This window comes from Lolium rigidum, chromosome 7, assembly GCF_022539505.1.
Source record: "Lolium rigidum isolate FL_2022 chromosome 7, APGP_CSIRO_Lrig_0.1, whole genome shotgun sequence".
Classification (NCBI taxonomy): domain Eukaryota; kingdom Viridiplantae; phylum Streptophyta; class Magnoliopsida; order Poales; family Poaceae; genus Lolium; species Lolium rigidum.
Genome location: NC_061514.1, coordinates 103,420,078 through 103,442,960, shown reverse-complemented (window position 1 = coordinate 103,442,960; position 22,883 = coordinate 103,420,078). Strand labels below are relative to the sequence as shown.

The window sequence follows — 22,883 nt, the reverse complement described above, 5'->3', positions numbered from 1 at the left end:
CCTTGCAAGGCTGGCTAGAATCGGAGTCCCTCCCAGACCGGAACAGAAGCGTCTTGACTACCATTTGTTCAGTTATTTGTGCGTGGACTGTGATCAACTCCAAGTCATAATGCATATCCATTGATGCGAAATGGCAGACAAACGAAAATGTTCACAATTCTTCTTCACAGAAGACAGAACACGGAATCCATTTCAGAAACTGTTCACCTAGGTTGCGTCAGAAAACGGAATCCATTTCAGAGCAAGAGAGCTGTTCACAGTTCAGAATCACCATTTCCATACACTAGGCAGGGATGCAAATTTGACAAGCGAGATGCAAAATCTCGCAAAATTTCAGATTCAAGGAACACCTGTGGCGTCTGTCCTAATGTTTCAGAGTCAGTATTGACCCTACTACTGTTAACGAGATGGCCAAAAATACAGAAGGGAGTCGATCGAACTTGAATTTCAAATAATAATTGATATATAGAGGCGCAAACAGTTGCGTTACAACAAACTTAATCATATACCACCACACAGTACAACCCAATGAACGAATAATTAACACCACCAAATTAACAAACTAGTTTTCCTCCCAAGAACTATGGGTTCTTCTCGCCTTCAGAATAGATTAGATTACCACCCTCCCCAACACGATAGCTTGCTTGCCGCGGCATCGATCGGCCCCCTGAAGCCGATGATCAGACCTGGAACTGCCATGGCCAGGTTCCGGCGCCGTCCTCGCCGCCGACCTTGGCGCTGCGGCGCATGGGGTTGCCGCCGCACTCCCTGTCGACGTACGCGTAGTACCTGAGTACAAACGCGAGCGCGAGGGCGACCCACTCGAGGCAGAAGATGGCGATGCCGAGCCCGCCGACCATGCGGAGGATGACGGCGCCGTCCTCCTCGCGGACGTAGGAGCGGAGCCCGTCGGCGAGGAACTCGGCGGTGCGGGAGAAGGCGAGCACGGCGGCGGCGCCCTGCAGGATGGACACGACGACGGTGCCGGACATGTGCGCGGTGTAGACGCGCCCCCGCGGCGGGTCGGGCGCCGCGATGACGGCGCACCCGGCGACGGCGGCGGCGACCGTGAGCGCGTGGAGCAGGATGAGGAGGAGGCCGTCGACGGAGGGCACCAGGCGGAGCGAGAGCGTGAGGAAGCCGCACCCGGACGCCGCGCCCAGGATCATGTAGTTGGAGACCAGGAAGGCGCGCCGCGCGCGGCGGTGCGCCGGGGATGCGGAGTCGCCCGCCGGCGGCGCGATCACTGAGAGGCCGCCCATTTTGCTGCTGCTGCCGCGGGGGATGAGGGAGGAGGGCGAGCGGGGGCCGAGGCACGGTTGAGAGTGAGGAGTGGGAGTGAGTTGTGAGGATTGGGAGAAGAGGCGGGGAGCTTAAATGGGGAGGAGGATCCGACCGTTTGAGGAAGACGAAGAGGGAGCGGAGCTTGAGCAACGGCTAGTTTGAAAAAGGCGAAGGCGGCTGGCCGTTTCAGAAGCGCGCGGTTGGAGTGAGCTCGTGGCAAAGCATCTTCCCTCCCGTTGGCGTTTGTGCACATGTCTGAGTTTTTGTTTCTTTTTTTAATATATGGGAGCTTCTTCCCAGAGGTTCCTGACCTGCCAAGCGAATTTTAAGGCCGATTGGCAGTGGCGGAGGCGAAAAGAATACTATTGTGTGTGCCACATCTCCTAATTTTTATTTTTACACTGCCTATATGTGATAAAATTTTGTTCAAATAACTAAATATAAACGTTTTTCAAAAATTCAGGGCGGCCCACGACCCACCCGGCCACGTGATGCGCATGCCCCTGCCGACTGGACCTAGGGGCTCTATACACCGCATGTTGCACGCCGAAGCAACGCACCACACACTCGAAGCGCGTTGTAGGTCGCGGCCCACCACTGTCTAGTGCCTCTTCTTCTTTCCATCTTTCTCGTTTTCTTCAACGACGCACACACCATGTCCTCCGTCACCACCACCCCATCTCTCCCCCGGTCTATTCCCCCGCCCCAACCGTCTGCCCCTGCAACCCGCGCCAAGCACTGCTACCACGCTACCTTGGTGCCCCGTCCTCCTCAAATCAACACCTCCATTGGTCCTCCGCCTCCCCAACCATCCCTCTGACCCCTGCCGCCACACATTGTTCTCCGGCGCGGCGAGTCCCCACCGTAACCCTATGTTCGATCGCAGGCGAGACCCGGCGAGTCCCCACCCTAACCCTATGTTCGATCGCTGGCGAGACCCCACCCGCACCCCAACCACCCTAAACTGTAAGTTCTTTGACTAGCCTCCACGTCGTCACCGTCTCCGGTGAGGTCCTAGCCTCACTTTCAGCGGGGCGTCGTGGCCAGCCGCGTCGGCCCCATTGTGGGCGGGGGTTACATCCGTCCACACATTCGTCTTCCTCCTCAATGTGTGATGGTGGGCCGGCCCACAAAGCGACGCGGCAGGCACCTAGGGTACGCAACGTTCATCCTATGCGCCGCATTGGGGCGGTGTATAGGATTTGCCGACCTTCGCTATGTGCCTCTATTCCATGGGTTGTGCTCCTTCCAAGTGGACCTTCTTGTGTACTTGGGCCGGAAAACCTAGCTAAAAGGGTAAGGATGTGACTAGAGGGGGGTTGTCGTTGTCTAATCGACGGTACCTCGGAGGAGGGATCCTCACGAGGGGGAGAAGAAGTAGGGGCCATAGGGCGGAGTGCACACGGGACGGTGGTACGCGATTTACCCAGCTTCGGAACACCTGCACGATGACAGGGCCTACCGCCGCTTGTCCGGAATTATCCGGGCGCTTTCGCGATGTTACAATGAGTTGAGGTTCCGCCTCTAGGGCTCCCGGGATCCGGCTTATAAAGACGCACGGATCTAGGGTTTACATGGAGAGTCCTACCCGGATACGGGTTTCCTAACTACGGTACAATGTCTTGCCGTGTACGTCAAGGATCCACCCTTCCATCTATGTCGTACCGGATCCGGGTCCCTTAACCGGCCTCCATGGATCCGGGTTCCTCTTCATGGTTGGTCGGATCCGGCTCCTCGCTCCTGGGCCGGATATCTTCCGTCGGGATCAACGACAGAATCGGGCCGCCCGATGGGCCACATGCCTCATCACCATCTGTGGGCCACCCGGGCTTGCCGGATCTAGGCACTCGTCGATGGTACACCCATGAAGTATACCCACAACAAGTAGCCCCCGCAGTTCTCCGAGTTTCGCCTGCTGTTTCCGCCTCGCTAGTCCATCTTGGTCTCCGACAATATTGGTAACGCGGAGAAACTTGAAGAACTCCAACTTCACATTTTCTTCTTTTCCCAACTTTTAGTCGGAAAATGCTCCCATTCTGCGGGACTTCATCCATCGACGATTCGAAATACATTTCCTGGTTACTCCCCTGCTTGCAAATGAGAGCCAACTTATCTTCACGCAATTACCCGGAACCTTAAAAGACTCAAACGGTTCCGCCAATTCTGGCGCCATTTTCGCGCGATTTGTGCGGTAACTTATCTCTAGCCATTTTTACCGTTTAGGGTTTGGGACACGTGTCACGCATCCAACGGTGCGACGCTTGCGTTCCGACCACAGGATGCGGAGCACGAATCTCGTCCCACCGGCCTATAAATATCCGCCGTCGACCCCTAGTCCTCATTCACCCCCCTTTATACCTCTCTGCGAAGCGCCGCCTCGAGCTTTCTCTCCGCCGTGCCGGAATCTCGCCGGAGTTTTGCCGGAGCTGCTTCGCCGCCGCACGGAGTTCGTCCTGTACTTAACTTCAGCGAGCCACCGCGCAAAAACCTCGTCGCCGGCGACTCCGACCACCGCGGACTCCATCACGGTGAGTTCTCGAGCTTCGTTCTCGCGCCGTAGTCGGTAGGGATGAACATTAGGTTGACGACGCTGGATCCGACTAAGGAATGTCTTCCGCCAATGTCTTTTCTTCAGATGTCTTCAACGACTCCGCCTCCAACCTCTGAACCTATCCTGGCAACCCCAATCTCCTCCGCCCCTCCACCCTTCGTCCCAGTCAGGCTGGATCCTTCAAAGGATTCCGGCAAGGAGGCTGAAGGGACTTCTGCTAACCCGGAGAAAGCCTGCGGGGCGGATCAGGCGGAGCACAAGGCGGAAGAGATCGCCGCCAAAAAATTGAAGGCTCGTCAACGAGACTCTGAAGCCAAGGGAAAATGGTGGCCCCGCACCACCACCGAGATGGAGCTGAAGAACCTCGAGGTGGAGGGCTTCCGCAACCCGGAAGCCGGAGGTCAGTCCCGAACGCCTTAGCTCCAGCTCCGGAGGACAACGAGATGGTGCTGACGAAAGCACTGGTGGAGCGGGGCTTTTCATTTCCGCCTTTGGACTTCTTCCTGGAGATCCTGAAGGTTTATGGGCTCCAGCCCCATAACATTTCTCCGAATAGCGTGCTTGCGATCAGCAATCACGTCACCCTCTGTGAGGGCCATCTCCGGGTAACTCCCGAGCTCTCCCTGTTCCAATATTACTTCACTGTCAAGAAGGAGAGGATCCGGCAGTCCACCGAGCTAGCAACATGCGGATCCATCACCTTCATGATCCGCCCGGGCCGCGTCTACCCCCACACCGACCGCCACGAATCCGCGCGGTACTGGTCTGGGGGCTTCTTCTACTTGAAGGACGTCTCCGACCCAGCGAGCACAAGGAAATTGCCGCCGTTCAAGAACTGCCCCGCCACCGAGCTTCCGGCATGGTCGCACTGCCCCCACCTCTCCGAGTCGCCCCAGCTCACACGCGTCGTCAGGCGGATCTGCAAGCTAACGGAGGAGGGGCTGACAGGGAAGGACTTGACCCTTTCCTGGTTCACCAAGCGGATCCAGCCGCTCCAACACAGGGACCACCTGATGTTCCAGTACACAGGGCGCGACGACCCAATGCGCGCCACAAAAGACAATCTTTCCGCCGACGCCATCGACAAGAGGATCCGGCTCCTCATCAAGATTCCGCGTGAACTTCACGTTCACGTGTGCAACAAAGACATTCACATGAATGGTTCCGGAACCGCGGTACGTCGTCTTGACTTTAGTCCATTGTTTTTCTTCGCATTCAAACTTTTTGTCTAAGTGTTTAACTCTATGCATTAGCTCGAGGCCCTTGAAGAAAGTGAACTCGGAACTCTCCTCCGGGTTCCTTCCACCGGCAACACGGATCCGGAAGCTGCATCAGAGGCGGAAGCTCGCGAGGCTCCGCGCCCTCCTAAGAGGAAGAGGCCTGCTCCTCCCAGCCCCGCCGCTAAGCGCGCCCGCGAAGTGCTTAGCACTGCGGCTACCCGGAAAGCGGAGGCGGAAAAGAAGCGCCTCAAGCTGATTAACACCAGCAACAAGGGGCAGCCCGCCATCCAGCACTTCTTCAAGCCTTCCGGGTAAGTGTCTGTTTCCGCGATCCAAGTTCTGGTTTCCCAAGCAAACCCTTACTTAGTTGTTATACTTTTTCTTTTTACTGAAGCTCCGGAAGCCAGCCCCCCAAGGCTCCAAGGGTCTTGAAGAAGAAGGTCAAGCCGTCTCCGGCTTCAGTTCTTGTTACTCCTGAGGTGGAGGTCCCACCCAAGGCTTCGTCTGCCTCCAAGCCGGATCCCAAGGATGTCATCAACCTTGATGACCTTCCGGAAGATCCCGCTGACCACGGCGATTCCGCCAAGGGTACCTCCTCGTCAGCTCCTCCGCAAGATCAACCAAGCGCCACTTTCGCGGAGCCCACAGAGGAAGACTATGAGGAGAAGGTAAAGCTCGTTCAAGCCACCAACGCGATTCGGGTCGACCCTCGACCGACTCAGTCTCTGCAAAAGCTTACCCTCGCACAGTGCCACGCGGAAGTTTCCGCCATGCTGAACAAAGTTTGGGGGAAGCCAGACGAGGAGATGCAAGAGCTCACCGATCTGGAGGACGGTCTGAGAGTGTTTTTTGCCAAGCACAAGGAAGTGCGGCAGGTAATACTAGCCCCCAAGCATTGGGTCGACATTTCCGTGTAACATGTGTTAGCCGATGCTTTCTCAAGATGTACCTTAGGCGGAAATTTAAAATTTTATACCTCCAAGACTTTGAATTCCTCACCAGCCCCCAAGATTTTAAATATCCGGCTAACTCCTCTCTGCTTCTCAGACCACGCGCAAATTGCACGAAGATCTACGCGTTCATGTGCTGGAGCAGATCACGGAGATCGAAGGGCTGCGTCGAACGCGGAAAACAGCCAAAAGGCTATCCAGCTTCTTGAGACCCGCCTTCATGGTACGAGATCCGGGTTTTGATTTCTTGTGCTGATATAACTGTTCAGGATGCATAATATGTGCAACTTTCCGCCTACAGAAGAGACTGCCAAGCACTCCACATTCGATGAGCTATCCGCCAAGGTCAAGGTGTTTGAAGCGGAGAACGAGTCCCTCAAGACCTTCATCAAAGAATCCTCCGACAAGGAGAATGAGGCGAGGAAGGAGCTCTCCGAGAAGCATGCCCGCGACCTGGCGGATCTGAATGATAAACTCAAGAAGAGCCAGAGTCGTGTGACTTCCTTGGTGGCCAAAAACAAAGTTCTGGAAGCGGAGGCGGAGGCCATCGACAAACTTATCTTCCGTAAGCGTTTTTCCGTGTTGTTGCTCCGACTACCCTCATATGCTTTTCTCTCCGTAACGGAACTGGACCTCCTTCTTCCACGAGCGAGCCTTGGCTTCGAGTGGTCACAGGAGTCGAATCCGAAGAGGACGGAGGCATACGACGAAGTGCGGATTTCCATTGACGCGTTATTTGAAGCCTGTCGCGGAATCGCCAAGACTCTGTCTTTGAAGAAGGCCAAAACTTCCGTGATCGACACGATGACCCAGCTAATGGAACAAGTGCCGGACTTCATTAAGGATTGGCAGAAATCTTTCGCGCGCGGAGTCGCCTCCCTGGTCTTAGCCACCTGCAAGGCTCACTTTCCCGCACTCAACTTTGCGGATGTTGCGCGCGGAGCTCCAAAGGGTTCCGACATGGGCGCCATCCTCTCGGAAACCCAAGGATACGAGCAGTTGTTTGTCAGGCGGGTGAATCACTCGTTCTGGTATAACAAGTACGACCTGCCCAAGGGATTTTCCGATGCAGAGGAGGAGGAAGGCGAGCCGGAGTATTACGGGGAAGGCTCCGGGTCAAGCATCGAGCATTTCGGAGAAGGCTCTGGTGATGACTCCGAGGCCGCCTCCGGCGACGACGACGGCGACGGCTCCGCCTACCGAGAATCGAAGAAGAGGACTCCGAGTAGAGTTCCTGTTTGAACAATGAAACAAAGTTGCATCATTTTAGCCCCAAAGTGGGTTTGTAATAAGACTTTAAATTCTTAAGTAGCTAGGGACGAAACAACTATGCATGGGGCGGAAACACTTATCCTGCTATCCTTTAATATTATGTGCATGTTTCGTTTTGTGTCGGAAAGCAAGTGCTGACTTCGTTGTTTTCCGGCTTGCCCGCTTGACCTTCCGCGAGCCGGAAGACCTTAGCCGGAAACACTCGCCAGCGGCGACGAAGCCCAATGGCAATCCGTCAATAATCGCGGAAACAAGCCCCCAAGCATAGGTGCCGGAAATCGCTACTAGGAATCCACGAGTTCGCAACAGATAACAATTTAATCAGAAAACTTAAGCTTACGTCCTAAAGGACGATTTTTGAAAATCACAACTTTTATACACGCCTAGGCGGAAATATCCAGCTCTGCGGTTTTAGTCGGAAAACATACATGTTCTAAAAATGAACAAGTAAAGGAGGTAAAAGACTCAAAGAGTGAACCATAAGCTTTATTTCATTGATCATGTATAACTATTACGAGTTTGTAACTCGGAAAAAATACGCTAAGTGTAGAAAGGACGTAGCCGTGCGATGTTCCAGGGGCGATCCGTCTCGTCGTAGATGTCATCCGGATCCTCACGCTTGCGTTTCCGGTGCCAATTAGCAGTGTCTGTCCTTCAGCTCTCGGAAATCAACAAGGTAGTACGATCCGTTATGAAGCACTTTGCTAACGACGAAGGGTCCTTCCCATGGAGACTGCAGCTTATGGTCTTTCACCTGCCGAAGGCGGAGGACCAGGTCTCCTGTCATGAAAGAGCGATTCCGAACTCGACGACTGTGATAACGTCGGAGCTTCGCCGGTAGATGGCGGAGCGCTGGTCGGCTAAATTCCGAGCTTCCTCGATCAGGTCCACGGATAGCTGTCCGGCCTCGTCGACTGTTTCTTCATTGAAGGCGGAAACTCGCGGCGAATCGTGGATGATGTCGGAGGGAAGCACGGCTTCGGATCCGTATACCAGGAAAAATGGGGTAAACCCTGTTGACCTGTTAGGGGTAGTTCGCAAACTCCACAAGACAGCTTCCAACTCGTCAGCCCAAGCTCCAGCTGCTCGTCGCATCGGTTCTTCAAGGCGTGGCTTAATTCCTGATAATATTAGGCCGTTAGCCCTTTCAACTTGACCATTGGATTGTGGGTGAGCCACAGATGCAAGGTCCAGTCGAATCCCTACTGTCTCACAATAATCCTTCAATTCTCCCTGTGCGAAGTTTGTGCCATTATCTGTGATTATGCTGTGTGGGATGCCGAATCTCATCACGAGGCTGCAGACAAATTTTAGTGCCGTAGCACCGTCGGCTTTTCTCACTGGCTTTGGCTCGATCCATTTGCTGAACTTGTCAACAGCGACCAAGTGAAAGGACACGGATGTCGCCTAGAGGGGGGGTGAATAGGCGATTTAAAACTTTTATGAGATGGGCTTAACAAATGCGGAATAAAACTAGCGTTTACTTTGTCAAGCCCAAAGCCTATATACTATGGTTCACCTATGTGCACCAACAACTTATTCTAAGCAAGAGTTCACCTATGTGCACCAACAACTTATGCTAAGCAATACAAGCAAGTATGTGATAGCAAGATATATATAACTTCAAGCACGATGGCTATCACAAGGTAAAGTGCATAAGTAAAGAGCTCGGGTATAGAGATAACCGAGGCACGCGGGAGACGATGATTTATCCCGGAGTTCACACTCTTGCGAGTGCTAATCTCCGGTGGAGAGGTGCGGTTGCTTAGTGCTCCCGAACGCCACAAGAGGCTCACCTTGAGGTGTGGTTGCTCGATGCACACCAACGCCACAAAGGCCTCACCCCAAGATGCGGTACTCACACCACACACCGAACGCCACGAAGGCGCCTCACCTAAATCTCCGGTGACCCTCGCCACAAAGGCCTAGGTCACGGTTCCACTAAGGGATTTCCTTCGAGGCGGAAACCGGGCCTTACACAAAGATTGGGGCACACATCCACAACTTAATTGGAGGCTCCCAACAAACCGCCACAAAGGCCTAGAATCCGTCTAGGGTTCCAAGAACCCAAGAGTAACAACCTTCTTGCTTTCACCACCACGAATCACCGTGGAGAACTCAAACCGATGCACCAAATGCAATGGCAAGAACACCACAAAGATGCTCAAGTCCTTCTCTCTCAAATTCCAACAAAGCTACAAAAGCTATTGGGGGAATAAGAGAGGAAGAACAAATGAATTCACAAAGAACACCAAGATCAAGATCTAGAGAGTTCCACTCACAAAGAGATGGATTTGATTGGTAGAAATGTAGATCTAGATCTCCTCTCTCTTTTCCCTCAAGAATATGCAAGAATCATGGGAGGAATCAAGAACTAGGGCAAGCTTTGAAGTACAACAATGGAGGGAGAGAGAGAAAGTGAACCAACCAGCCCAAGGAGGAAGAAGGGGGTCTTATATACCCCCTCCCAACGAAATATGACCGTTTGGGACCTCCCAGGCCGGAAAATCCGCCCCCGGGCCGGATTATCCGCCCCCCGAAATCGCCCCTGGCTCGGGCCGGATATTTGGCCGGATATTGTCCCGAGTTTTGGTCATTCGGGCCGGATTATCCGCCCCCGAAAACTGCAGAAACACCAAAACTAAAACGGGCATAACTTTAGCATCCGGACTCCGATTTTGATGATCTTGGGCTTGTTTTGAAGCTAGGAACAAGCTCTACAAGATCATGCAGGAAACCATCATAGTCCAACAAGGGAGGATAGAAACAAATGATGAAAGGTTTGACCTATCTAAAAAAGACATACCGGTAAAACCTCCAATCTCGAAAATGCAACAAGTTGCCCATGCAAAAACCATTCTCAATGAACTAGAGCTTGTCATGAGAATAATCACAAGCTCTAAAACATCACATGGATAAGATCCAAATAAAACCAAGAAAGATGATGAACCAAACTCGAAAACGCAACAAGTGATCTATGCGAAATCCGTTTTCGATGAACTAGAGCTTGTCATGAGAATAAGCACAAGCTCTAAAACATCACATGGATAAGGTCCAAATAACAACCAAGAAAGATGATGCAAGGATGCAAAGGTTTGAGCTCTCTCCGAACGATACGATCGAGTTACTCACTCGAGAGCCCTCTTGATAGTACGGCAACTAAACTATAAACCGGTCTCCAACTACACTATGAGACCGGTGAGAAACAAACCCTATCAAGAGCAAACCTTATACTTGCGCATTCCACTTGAGCTCGATGACGACGATCTTGACCTCAACAAGATGGAACGCCTTTCCTGCTTGTGCTTGCTTGACGAAGTCTTGTGGATTGCTCCCCCATAATCCACCATGGGAGAGCTTCTTCTTCGGCGCATCTTCACATAACCATGACCACCATGTGGATTGCTCCCCCATAATCCACCATGGGAGAGCTTCTTCTTCGGCGCATCTTCACATATCCATGATCACCATATGGATGGCAAGACTCAAGCAAAGGATCTCTTCGAGATGGCTCATCTTGAACTTGCACTTTATTTCTTCATTCTTCATCATGTTGATGTCTTGAAGTAACTTGAGGGCTCACTTCATCTTCATCTTCAAGACATACTTGACACTTGATATCCTTCATCAATTTCTTCTTATTGCAACCTTGAAGCCAACATATGGTTCAAGAATTGCCTATGGACAACTCCTACAAATATAACTCAATGCAAACATTAGTCCATAGGGATTGTCATTAATTACCAAAACCACACATGGGGGCTCCATGCACTTTCAATCTCCCCCATTTTGGTAATTGATGACAATCTCTTTGAGAGGGTTTATATAAGGAATTGAAGTAACAAATAAGTTGAATATATAGAGCAAACTCCCCCATAATATATGCATGTGTGAATGATCTTGACTTTCATTGCATATATTGGCATTCAAAGCCTAGTGGAGTTTCCTCTAAATATTCAACTATGCAAAGCAACAAGATGCAATGCAATAAAGGCACATGCTTAAGCACAAAGCAAAGACATAACCAAATTCCCTTAAACCCTCCAAACTTCTCCCCCATTGGCACCAATTTCCGAAATGGGTGAAAAATTTAGAAGGCCAATATAGTGAGATTTCCTCCATAGCGTGTGCATTTCTCATAATTTGAGTGGAATCAAATGCACATATCCAATGACGAATATTCGGAAGGAATCACACTATAGATAGGATCAAAGATTGCAAAAAGATAACAAAGTCAAGAAGCTTCAACAAATGAAGCAAGCAACCAAATGAACCACAAGGAAGATACCAAAAGAAAGATAGATATTATGATAAGATCAAGAAGATTGCTCTAAATAATATGAGGAAGCTCCCCAAGGTTTGTACACAAAACTAGACAATTTGCATTGGAGTATAAAGTGCACAAACATGGAATCATCACTCCCTTAATATCATTCAAAAACAAAAGATACCAAGTGAATCAAACTCTAATGATCACCACAAGATAGTGTTCTAAATCAAATGAGGAAGCTCCCCAAGGTACATGCATAAAATAAAATGTTGCATTTGAATACAATATGCATAACATGGAATCCTCACTCCCTCATTTAAAACACAAACATTTGTGATAGATCATAGATAGAAAAGTAAGCTAAACACTTGCAACAAACAAATAGTTGAGCAACAAGTAAGAGGCACCATAATAAAAAGGCTCAACCAAGAGGATATGTGAAAGGCATGATAAAGCATATTATAAGACTATTACAAGGATGAGCAAAAAGCATCATCATAGTCTTCAATGAATTATATTGCTTAGCATGACCAATCAACACGCAATAAATAAATAAGATATCAAAAGGAGATGTATAATCTCTTATGTGTACAAGTTTCTCTAAGTGGGCAATATCACAAAGATATTTATCCACAAAGAAACATGCACACACAAAATAGATACGCAAGAAAAATAGTATGATATCCAAGACGAAGTCATGCAATATACCAATAAGAATTTTTGCTTAATAGCATGGCCAAAGGCTCAATTTTATCTCATTGTACATTCATGAACTTCAACCACAAACAACTAAAATACATCACAAATATCAACAAGGGATAGAAGATAGTTGGGATGCATTTGAGAAAGGCAACAAGTATCACAAACGGGGATACCAAAAGAAGTAACTAAATTTGCACTTTCATCTATATTGCACATGTGAGATCCTTGAGGAATTGATATGCAATAAAATTGCTAGATAGGCATCGTTGGGATGGATGAATCATGAGCATGATTTAAAATACTTCCCAACAAATGCACTCATCTCAAATTACTCACATTCACAATAAAGAGGTTTCATTAAGACTTTTGCAAGAAGCACAACATTTGCAAATCAAGAGATTCATGCCAAGATGCAACCATAAGGTTGGATACAAGAAAAGTGTGCATGAGAAGATACTTGTTACCAAGATAGCATTGGTGTGGATGTAGTAGATATGTGTTCGTTGACCATCCTAGCTTGCCTCAAGTTACCATTGAGTCACCACTTCTTTCCATATTGTGAGACAAGCATCCAATGCATATCTATTGTACCTAACACAAAGGTAAGTACAAAATGGTCCCCAAACTAATTGGGTCCGAAGTAGTTAGACACACTACAACATATAGGACAAACTCCACAATTCTATGTGCATATAGATATGAAATTGAATTTCATGCACATCTTAGCCAAATTAGGATTTGATGGAGTTTACCCTATATATTGGATCAATGAAAGTGACACATGCCATAAGATATACATATATTAAATATGCATGCACAATACTTTCAAGAACCAAAGGAAGATACAATTTGGACAAAACACAAAATAAATCAAGAGACAATGGTTGCCCAAGTTATATCAAAGAATCAATATCATCACAAGATTGACTCCAAAGACTTATCTCATTATAAGAAGCTAATTAAGCCTAAGCACAAAGGAATGAGATAACCAACTCCCAAGAGAGCAAGGTTCCAACAAATAAACCAAACCCTCAACACTTTTTATGATGGCACAAAGTACCAAAAAGAAAATTTATGTCTCCCAAAACCAAATTTTTGATAAAGATCAAGAGAAGTTTATATAACAAATATAGGAGAGCTCCCCCAAGATTAGTGCATCATCTAGGATTTAGAATATGGATACAAAATGCACACAACTAGGATCATCACACTACCTATATCTACTAAAAAATGCTAAGAAAGTTTGAATAGAAAAATTAGATCCATAAGATGCAAGGAAGACACATGGGAGTCAAAGCACAACAAATTCATGGCAATAAATAAGGCAATTTAAACACAAGAGCCAATGTAGATATGATCAATAAATATCTACCTCATAATTGATTACCAATTGTCCTAGGACAAGAGGTATTAGGAAATATTTCCCGGTGGTAGTTTGTAAGTATACATAAGATCATATTTACAACGAACAAAGCATATGGTAAAAGATAAGAGTTAACCATCATGCAAAGATAGTTTCTTGATAGCTTCATTTAGTCATACCAACATGCAAGGCAATTAATAGTATTCATACCAACATGCGAAGCAATTAATAGTATTCATACCAACATGCAAAGCAATTAATAGTATGACTTGAAGCACATGGTTTTCCAAAAATGTATTGATGGACACGTTGTGAAAAACCATGCCAAGAAAAACTTTCACAAATAAGATCCACAAAGATATTAGCAATGAAGCCATTTAAGCAAATTGGAGCTTGTTTGAGCAAACATGCCACATAGGAGAGAGATAAATTACGGTATCAATTCTATGTGACACAACCTCAAATGTTCACATTTTCTAGGCTTGTAATATGCACAAAGCTTATTACTCCCCCATAATGTGATAAGGAATTTATTTTCACAAGAGGCAAGTAAGATCCAACTAGAGATATTAATGGACATTAGAATTTGAATTTCTTATGAAGATGACATACCACATAGAGACTAGATAATCTTGCAATATCAATTCTAAGTGATATTCCTCATGTACACACATTGTTAGGATCATGAAATTCCCAAAGAAATATCACTCCCCCAAAATGGGATAGTCCATTAATCGCTCATAAGAGCCATATAAGATACAACAAGATGCAAAGTGGCTCATACACAAACACAAATACATGGTGTGCAACCCAACATGCATAGACTTGATTTCTCAAGAAAATCAAATAGGAAACACAACATATACAAACACATGTTAGGAACAAAAACTAACACATGCAAAGGGGCGAGTAACTTTCAATATAAATGAGTTGAGCACATGTTACCGCAAGGAGGAACATTGGATATATGATAGAAGCAAGATAACCAAGACTTGGCTTGAGATAATATAAATGATGAAGATCCCTTAATTCTTCATGATGTAGCCAAGTCACCAATGCCCTCCAACAAGCACCTATTGATCAAGTTTTGGATTGTTGGTCCCCAACTAAGTTGGGTCCTAAGAGGTTAGTCACAATAGGCTTGGCAACCCAAATGGTTCTTTTCTTGACACCACTTTGAGCACCAACATATTTGGCAAACACATTGCCACCCTCATCCTTACGAAGAGAATAAACATCATCAATGGAGATAGAATTGGATGAGGTACCAATAGTGCAAAAAGAGGAGATGTGGCCCTTCTCACGGCATATGTAGCAAGTTCTTTTCCTCTCCTTCTTCTCACTAGATTTCTCCACAATGGGAGCATTGGCTTGATTCTTCTTGGGAAGTGGAATTTCTTCAACTTGAGGTTGAATATGAGTTTGAGCTTGAGGCCGCTTCCCTTTTTGCTTCTTCTTCAAAGGGCAAGATCTAACATGGTGCCCTTCAATTTTGCACTTGAAGCAAACAATCTTGGCCGGGTCTTTGACTTGTACTTGGCCCTTCTTCTTCTTCTTGTTGTTGTTGTTGGACTTGTTCTTGTTGTTGGATTTGAATCCAAGTCCACTCTTGTCATTGGGGGATTGTTGCACACTTAACATCGTGTCAAGTTTGCATTTCCCTTCATGACTCTTTACCAAGTCATTCTTCAAAGAAGTGACTTGAGCCTTGAGCTCTTTGATTTCCTCTACATGGTTAGTAACAACACAAGTACTAGAGGAAGTAGAACCTTCATTGTTAGAGCAAGAAGGCAAGGAAGATAATTCATCACAAGATTTAGCAATATTATGAGTGGATGAATTACTAGGACTAGCACATGGCAATATAACATTTTGAGTAGTAGTGCTAGTACCCACATGAGGCTCACAAGGTGTTGCCTTAGATATGATAGCCTCATGAGCTAACTTTAGCCTATCATGAGAGGCTAGAAGATCCTCATGGGAGCTAGCAAGCTTTCCATGATTTTCTTCCAATTTCCCATAATTGCTAGTTAGCAAATCAAGTTGAGCCCTTAGCTCAACATTCTCCTTCAAGATAGATGCTTCACAAGAAGTAGAGTTAGTAGCACAAGCATCATCACAAGACATATCAAGAAGAGAGGGTAACATAGCATGCTCTTTTAAATATGAAGCTTGTAGTTGCTCATATGACTTGGTGAGGATAGAGTGTTCGCTCTCCAAGGCCTTGTGGGCCTTGTCTAGATCATCTAGATCCTTAACAAGTTTATCATGACCAATACCAACTTTGGACTTTTCATTTTTAAGCAATTTTAGTTTAGCTTTAGCATGGTCTCTTTCTTTAGTGAGTTTAGCAAATATTTCATTTTGAGACACCTCAAGGGTTTCAAGTTGCTCCTCTAGAGAGGCTACGGTATCTTGTTCTTCTTCAAGATCATTCTTTAAGGATGCTACATCATTGGCATACTCTCGTTCAAGAGCACCCTTTTTATCAATGGTGTTCTCATGCATCCAAATAAGTTTTTGGCTCTCAATAGCGGTAGTCAAGATTTCAAAGAAGTGAGTGCTAGCAATTTTATCTTTGCAAATAACCTTGAATACGCTCTCACCCTTATCGCGTAGAGAGACAACCCAATCCTCTTCTTCATATTCATACTCATCCTTATCACCACGAGACATATTAGGTTCCATGGTAGGAGGTACCGTGGAACCCTTGGCCATAAGGCATATATGAGGACCGTGAGATAAAGATGAGGAGTTACTTGAGGCTCCTTTCAAGACCTTGTCTTGACTAATAGAATCTTTGGTTTCCTCTACATTGTTAGACACACAACAACTAGAGGAAATAGAATCATTTTTATCATGGCCACACGACAAATCAAGCATATCATTATGAGATTTATTCAAGCAACTTACACATGATATGCAAGGACTATCAACACAAGCATGTAAATCATTTCTAGTGCTAGATGTGTTTAAGTCCAAAGATGAAGCATTGCAATGAGATAGAGATGAAGAATCATCAATAGTAAGCTCAATATCAACATTGCAATTTTCATCACCACTCACCATATCATTACCTTGTGTCTTACCACACTTTGGTGAAGTGGATGAAGATGAGAACTCATCACGGCCGGAAGTGGAAGCAATACAATCATCCTCAATAATATTGGACACATCATATTTATCTTGAATCTTTGTCCATAACTCATGAGCGCTCCAAAAAGGCAAGTACGGAAAAAGACCTACATCTCTCAAAGCATTCATAAGAACATAAGAAGCTTGAGAATTGAGATATAAATTTTTCTCATCCTCTAACGATAGATTTTGTGAATCCATAGGAGGAGAAAAACCTATATCTACAATTTTCTCCATATGAGGGTCAATGTCCCGAAAATGACTAAGCATGCAAATTTTCCAAACATCATAATTTGTACCATCTAATATAAGAGTGTTATCGTGCACTAATCCTCTAGCCGACATCTTTACTCTCAAGGCGGTGAAGCCTAAGAATGAGAGACCTTGCTCGATACCAATTGAAAGGACACGGATGTCGCCTAGAGGGGGGGGTGAATAGGCGATTTAAAACTTTTATGAGATGGGCTTAACAAATGCGGAATAAAACTAGCGTTTACTTTGTCAAGCCCAAAGCCTATATACTATGGTTCACCTATGTGCACCAACAACTTATTCTAAGCAAGAGTTCACCTATGTGCACCAACAACTTATGCTAAGCAATACAAGCAAGTATGTGATAGCAAGATATATATAACTTCAAGCACGATGGCTATCACAAGGTAAAGTGCATAAGTAAAGAGCTCGGGTATAGAGATAACCGAGGCACGCGGGAGACGATGATTTGTCCCGGAGTTCACACTCTTGCGAGTGCTAATCTCCGGTGGAGAGGTGCGGTTGCTTAGTGCTCCCGAACGCCACAAGAGGCTCACCTTGAGGTGTGGTTGCTCGATGCACACCAACGCCACAAAGGCCTCACCCCAAGATGCGGTACTCACACCACACACCGAACGCCACGAAGGCGCCTCACCTAAATCTCCGGTGACCCTCGCCACAAAGGCCTAGGTCACGGTTCCACTAAGGGATTTCCTTCGAGGCGGAAACCGGGCCTTACACAAAGATTGGGGCACACATCCACAACTTAATTGGAGGCTCCCAACAAACCGCCACAAAGGCCTAGAATCCGTCTAGGGTTCCAAGAACCCAAGAGTAACAACCTTCTTGCTTTCACCACCACGAATCACCGTGGAGAACTCAAACCGATGCACCAAATGCAATGGCAAGAACACCACAAAGATGCTCAAGTCCTTCTCTCTCAAATTCCAACAAAGCTACAAAAGCTATTGGGGGAATAAGAGAGGAAGAACAAATGAATTCACAAAGAACACCAAGATCAAGATCTAGAGAGTTCCACTCACAAAGAGATGGATTTGATTGGTAGAAATGTAGATCTAGATCTCCTCTCTCTTTTCCCTCAAGAATATGCAAGAATCATGGGAGGAATCAAGAACTAGGGCAAGCTTTGAAGTACAACAATGGAGGGAGAGAGAGAAAGTGAACCAACCAGCCCAAGGAGGAAGAAGGGGGTCTTATATACCCCCTCCCAACGAAATATGACCGTTTGGGACCTCCCGGAGCCGGAAAATCCGCCCCGGGCCGGATTATCCGCCCCCGAAATCGCCCCTGGCTCGGGCCGGATATTTGGCCGGATATTGTCCCAGTTTTGGTCATTCGGGCCGGATTATCCCCCCCCAGAAAACTGCAGAAACACCAAAACTAAAACGGGCATAACTTTAGCATCCGGACTCCGATTTTGATGATCTTGGGCTTGTTTTGAAGCTAGGAACAAGCTCTACAAGATCATGCAGGAAACCATCATATTCCAACAAGGGAGGATAGAAACAAATGATGAAAGATTTGACCTATCTAAAAAAGACATACCGGTAAAACCTCCAATCTCGAAAATGCAACAAGTTGCCCATGCAAAAACCATTCTCAATGAACTAGAGCTTGTCATGAGAATAATCACAAGCTCTAAAACATCACATGGATAAGATCCAAATAAAACCAAGAAAGATGATGAACCAAACTCGAAAACGCAACAAGTGATCTATGCGAAATCCGTTTTCGATGAACTAGAGCTTGTCATGAGAATAAGCACAAGCTCTAAAACATCACATGGATAAGGTACAAATAACAACCAAGAAAGATGATGCAAGGATGCAAAGGTTTGAGCTCTCTCCGAACGATACGATCGAGTTACTCACTCGAGAGCCCTCTTGATAGTACGGCAACTAAACTATAAACCGGTCTCCAACTACACTATGAGACCGGTGAGAAACAAACCCTATCAAGAGCAAACCTTATACTTGCGCATTCCACTTGAGCTCGATGACGACGATCTTGACCTCAACAAGATGGAACGCCTTTCCTGCTTGTGCTTGCTTGACGAAGTCTTGTGGATTGCTCCCCCATAATCCACCATGGGAGAGCTTCTTCTTCGGCGCATCTTCACATAACCATGACCACCATGTGGATTGCTCCCCCATAATCCACCATGGGAGAGCTTCTTCTTCGGCGCATCTTCACATATCCATGATCACCATATGGATGGCAAGACTCAAGCAAAGGATCTCTTCGAGATGGCTCATCTTGAACTTGCACTTTATTTCTTCATTCTTCATCATGTTGATGTCTTGAAGTAACTTGAGGGCTCACTTCATCTTCATCTTCAAGACATACTTGACACTTGATATCCTTCATCAATTTCTTCTTATTGCAACCTTGAAGCCAACATATGGTTCAAGAATTGCCTATGGACAACTCCTACAAATATAACTCAATGCAAACATTAGTCCATAGGGATTGTCATTAATTACCAAAACCACACATGGGGGCTCCATGCACTTTCACCAAGAGGTATTCAAAACCGCCAGGAGATGATCTTTTTAACTTACCAACCATATCAAGTTTTTAGGAGCTATCAAGTTTTTAGCCTTTTTCAGTTTTTATATGTTGATAGCAGAATAGTAAAGGTGAGCCTAAATGGTATACAATAAAGAACAAAGATAACCAAAATGCAAGACAAGTAAGAAGGGAAGCGGTACGACCGAGGAAATGCGCGGAGACGAAGGAAACAAGATTTGTTTCCCGTAGTTCCATCCACAAAAGGAGGTACGTCTACGTTGAGCAGGTGTGGCACTACAAAGGGCCAACCGCAACAAAGGCGTCACCTTGTTCCTCGTAGGCACACCACAAAGACGTACCTACTTCTCCACTAAGCAAAGTCGGTCGAGGTGGCTAGCCTTCACACAAGGTTGAGGCGAACTCCACAAAAGACGGAGGCTCCCAACAACATCACGAACTAGTCACAACAAGATCTAGGACGAGATGCACTTTCAACAACAAGGATTTCCCACAAAGTAGATCTAGGGTTTCCAAGTCCACAAAGGATGAGTAAGGGAATCACGAAATTTCTTGGGTAGATAGGTAGATCTAGCCCTCCTCCTTCGATTCCCCAAGTTTGGAGGGATTTGGTTGGCTAGAGAGGGAAATCCACGCGGTTGAAGCTCAAGATCTACGGAGGAGAGAGAAAGTCCTCGTGCTGGTCAGATCTATTATGAGGAGGAAGAAGGATCCCCCTTTTGTAGCCCGTACGAGCCTTGTGCCATTAGAGTGCCCGAGAGGGTGGATGGTCCGGGTTTATTAACCCCGGATGACCCCCTCCCCCCCCCGATGATCCGTCCTTATGTTGTATAGGTCATGGGGTGGATTATCCAGCCTCCCCCAGATATTGGGAATTTCCGAGGCTCAGACATGATTTTCTCCCGTCCTCGAAATAGGAGGATGGGCGTGTCGTTTGTTTCTTTTTCACGCAGTGATTCACTCTCTGGATCGGGGCCAGACGTAAAAACCATCAGGCCAGAAACTTCCGGCCCATCTTCCCGGTCTACGCGACGCCAATGTGCAACGCAATGGATCAGGGCCGGACGTAAAATCCATCCGGCCAGAAACTTCCGATCTTCAGTATTTTGGTGCGCAGAGGGGCGGATGATCCGACCGCTTGGGGGCGGATGATCCGGCCTAGAGAGATTTCTAGCACCAACTTTAACTCCTCTTGAACAAAAAGACTCTCCTCAACAAGATCACTTACACCAATTGACCAATTGTAAAGACCACAAACCCAATTCAAAAGAATTAGATGTATGACCAAAACAAAATGGTGGGTCATCATCCGTAGTGGTAAAATCGATTCCTACACACTTGATCACATACGGTAAAATTCATATTCAAGTGTTGTTATCAAACACACAAAACTACAGAGATAGAGAATGCTCTTTCACTAGCCCATCAAATTCTAAAGCCCAGATGAATGGAATTTTCCCCAATTTCCATAAAAGAAATGATTTTTCCTGGAAAATATATTGCTGATACCGAGAATGTGTTAGATATTTTATTTTCTCTTTCCTTAGAACTTTTGTTCGTTTCCACCAAAATTGGCATTGATCTCCAATATTTTATAGTTTGAGGTCTCTACATTATCTTTTTTTTTTGCGATAAGTGTCTACATTATCTTAACCACACGAAATGCCAAAAACTGCAACCGCACTTGATTGAGAGTAAAAATTCCAGTCAAATAAGAAAACATTTACATAGCAACACCACCTCCTCCAACTCATCCTCATCCCCCCAACCCTAGCCCCCACCACACCCCCTCCTCCCGCCGCCACCGCCGGGCAAAGCCCCGGTGGTGTGGTGGCGGCGGGGGGTCTTCTTCTGCTACGCCGTGTAGCGCTCGGTCTAGCCTTCGCTTGGTGTACTGGGAAGGCGCCGAGATGGTGGACGCGACGTCGCGTCGGAATAAGGATGCTGGAGCTCGATCCCCATCTCGGCAAGGCCACTTGTGGCAGCGCCGACGAGCTGCTGGCCTGGTTTCCTCTCAGATATGCGGATCGGGGGAGGGTGGATTCCCCGGGCACGGTCGAATTTCGATCCTGCCGTGGAGTTTGCGGAGTCTGTTCTGGAGACGGAGGAGTGCTGATGATGTTGCCTTCTCCTCGGCCGGCCGTGGTGGCGAGGGAGAGAAAGGAGATGGCACCACTGCCTTCCTTTTTAGGGTTTGTGTTCTTCTGGTGGTTTGCGGCTGTCACCTTTTGCAGTTTCTTCCGACCGGCCTTCGTGGCGAGGGGAGGAGGCGGTTCGACGTGTCGACTCTAAAATCGGCCAGATGGTCGAGCGTTCTGCTCATGGCTTGGATTTACTGCTTGGGGATCTTTGTTTGGAGGTACTGCTTGCTATTCCCCATCTCCCGCCTGCCCGATGGTCTAGAAAAGATTATTAGCTCTCACCCCCCGGGGTGGGCACTCCTTCGATGTTCAAAGCCCAGTGTGGCGATGGCGGAGGCGGTGATACGATGGTGTTGGAAGATGCGCCGCTTCTGGATCCAGTCTCTGTACTTAGTTGGTGACGACGAGGACGATGGGCTTGATTGTGCTATGGAAGTATGGTGTGAGGTCCTTCTTGCAAAAGTTTGGGTTCATATTGTATTTTCCTTTATTTTTGGAGTCGTTTGTAATCGGCTTCGTCAAAGAATTTCCATCAGTTGTTATCTAAAAAAAAAATCCGCCGAGCCTTTGCTGATGAGATAGTATATAGTATTAAAACTTGAGTAAGAGCTTGTAGGGCTCAACAATCGATAAACATATCGGTTTCTTGTGGAGAAAGCGAAGGGCATACAACTCTTTGGAATACAAAGTCTATATTGGTATGTTTAGGTTATATAAACTTCTAATCAAGTAAAACTCAACCAAGTTTTGGTTTACATTAATGGAAACTTCAAATGGAGGAGGTCGAGCTGCATGGTAGCTATTTATTTTTTAAAATTAAAAAAATGAAGTTACAAAAAATCCAAGAAAAAATGGATTTAGTCAATGGTATATAATACAAGTGTGCCAAATATCAATGCAAAATCTTTGCATTTTAGCCAACTCAGACAAAATGTTAAATCTAGTTTTTAGACATTAGGTCAGGGAATACAGAGGCCATCAGAAAAAAAGATTTCATTTTGTTGCAACAAACAGATTTCAAGGAAACCGGTACATATCGTCAGGAAGATGATTTCATTTTGTCACGTTCGCTACTTTTGTTTTTCTGAACATTTCTCACGCGACTATTCATTCGTAGGATATACTGTATCACGCGACTCTGGACCGACTTTGATCGTGAAACTCTCTAGATCGGACGGTCAGCGGTTTCTCTG

At 46.6% G+C, this 22,883-nt stretch overlaps 1 protein-coding gene across 1 annotated transcript; it reads right to left on the bottom strand.

Annotated features, from left to right (window-relative positions):
- Positions 1 to 680: 680 nt before the first annotated feature.
- On the bottom strand, positions 681 to 1,262 carry LOC124669736. Its single transcript, XM_047206294.1, has one exon. It carries the CDS (start codon positions 1,260 to 1,262, stop codon positions 681 to 683), a length of 582 nt encoding a protein of 193 aa, XP_047062250.1.
- Positions 1,263 to 22,883: the final 21,621 nt, after the last annotated feature.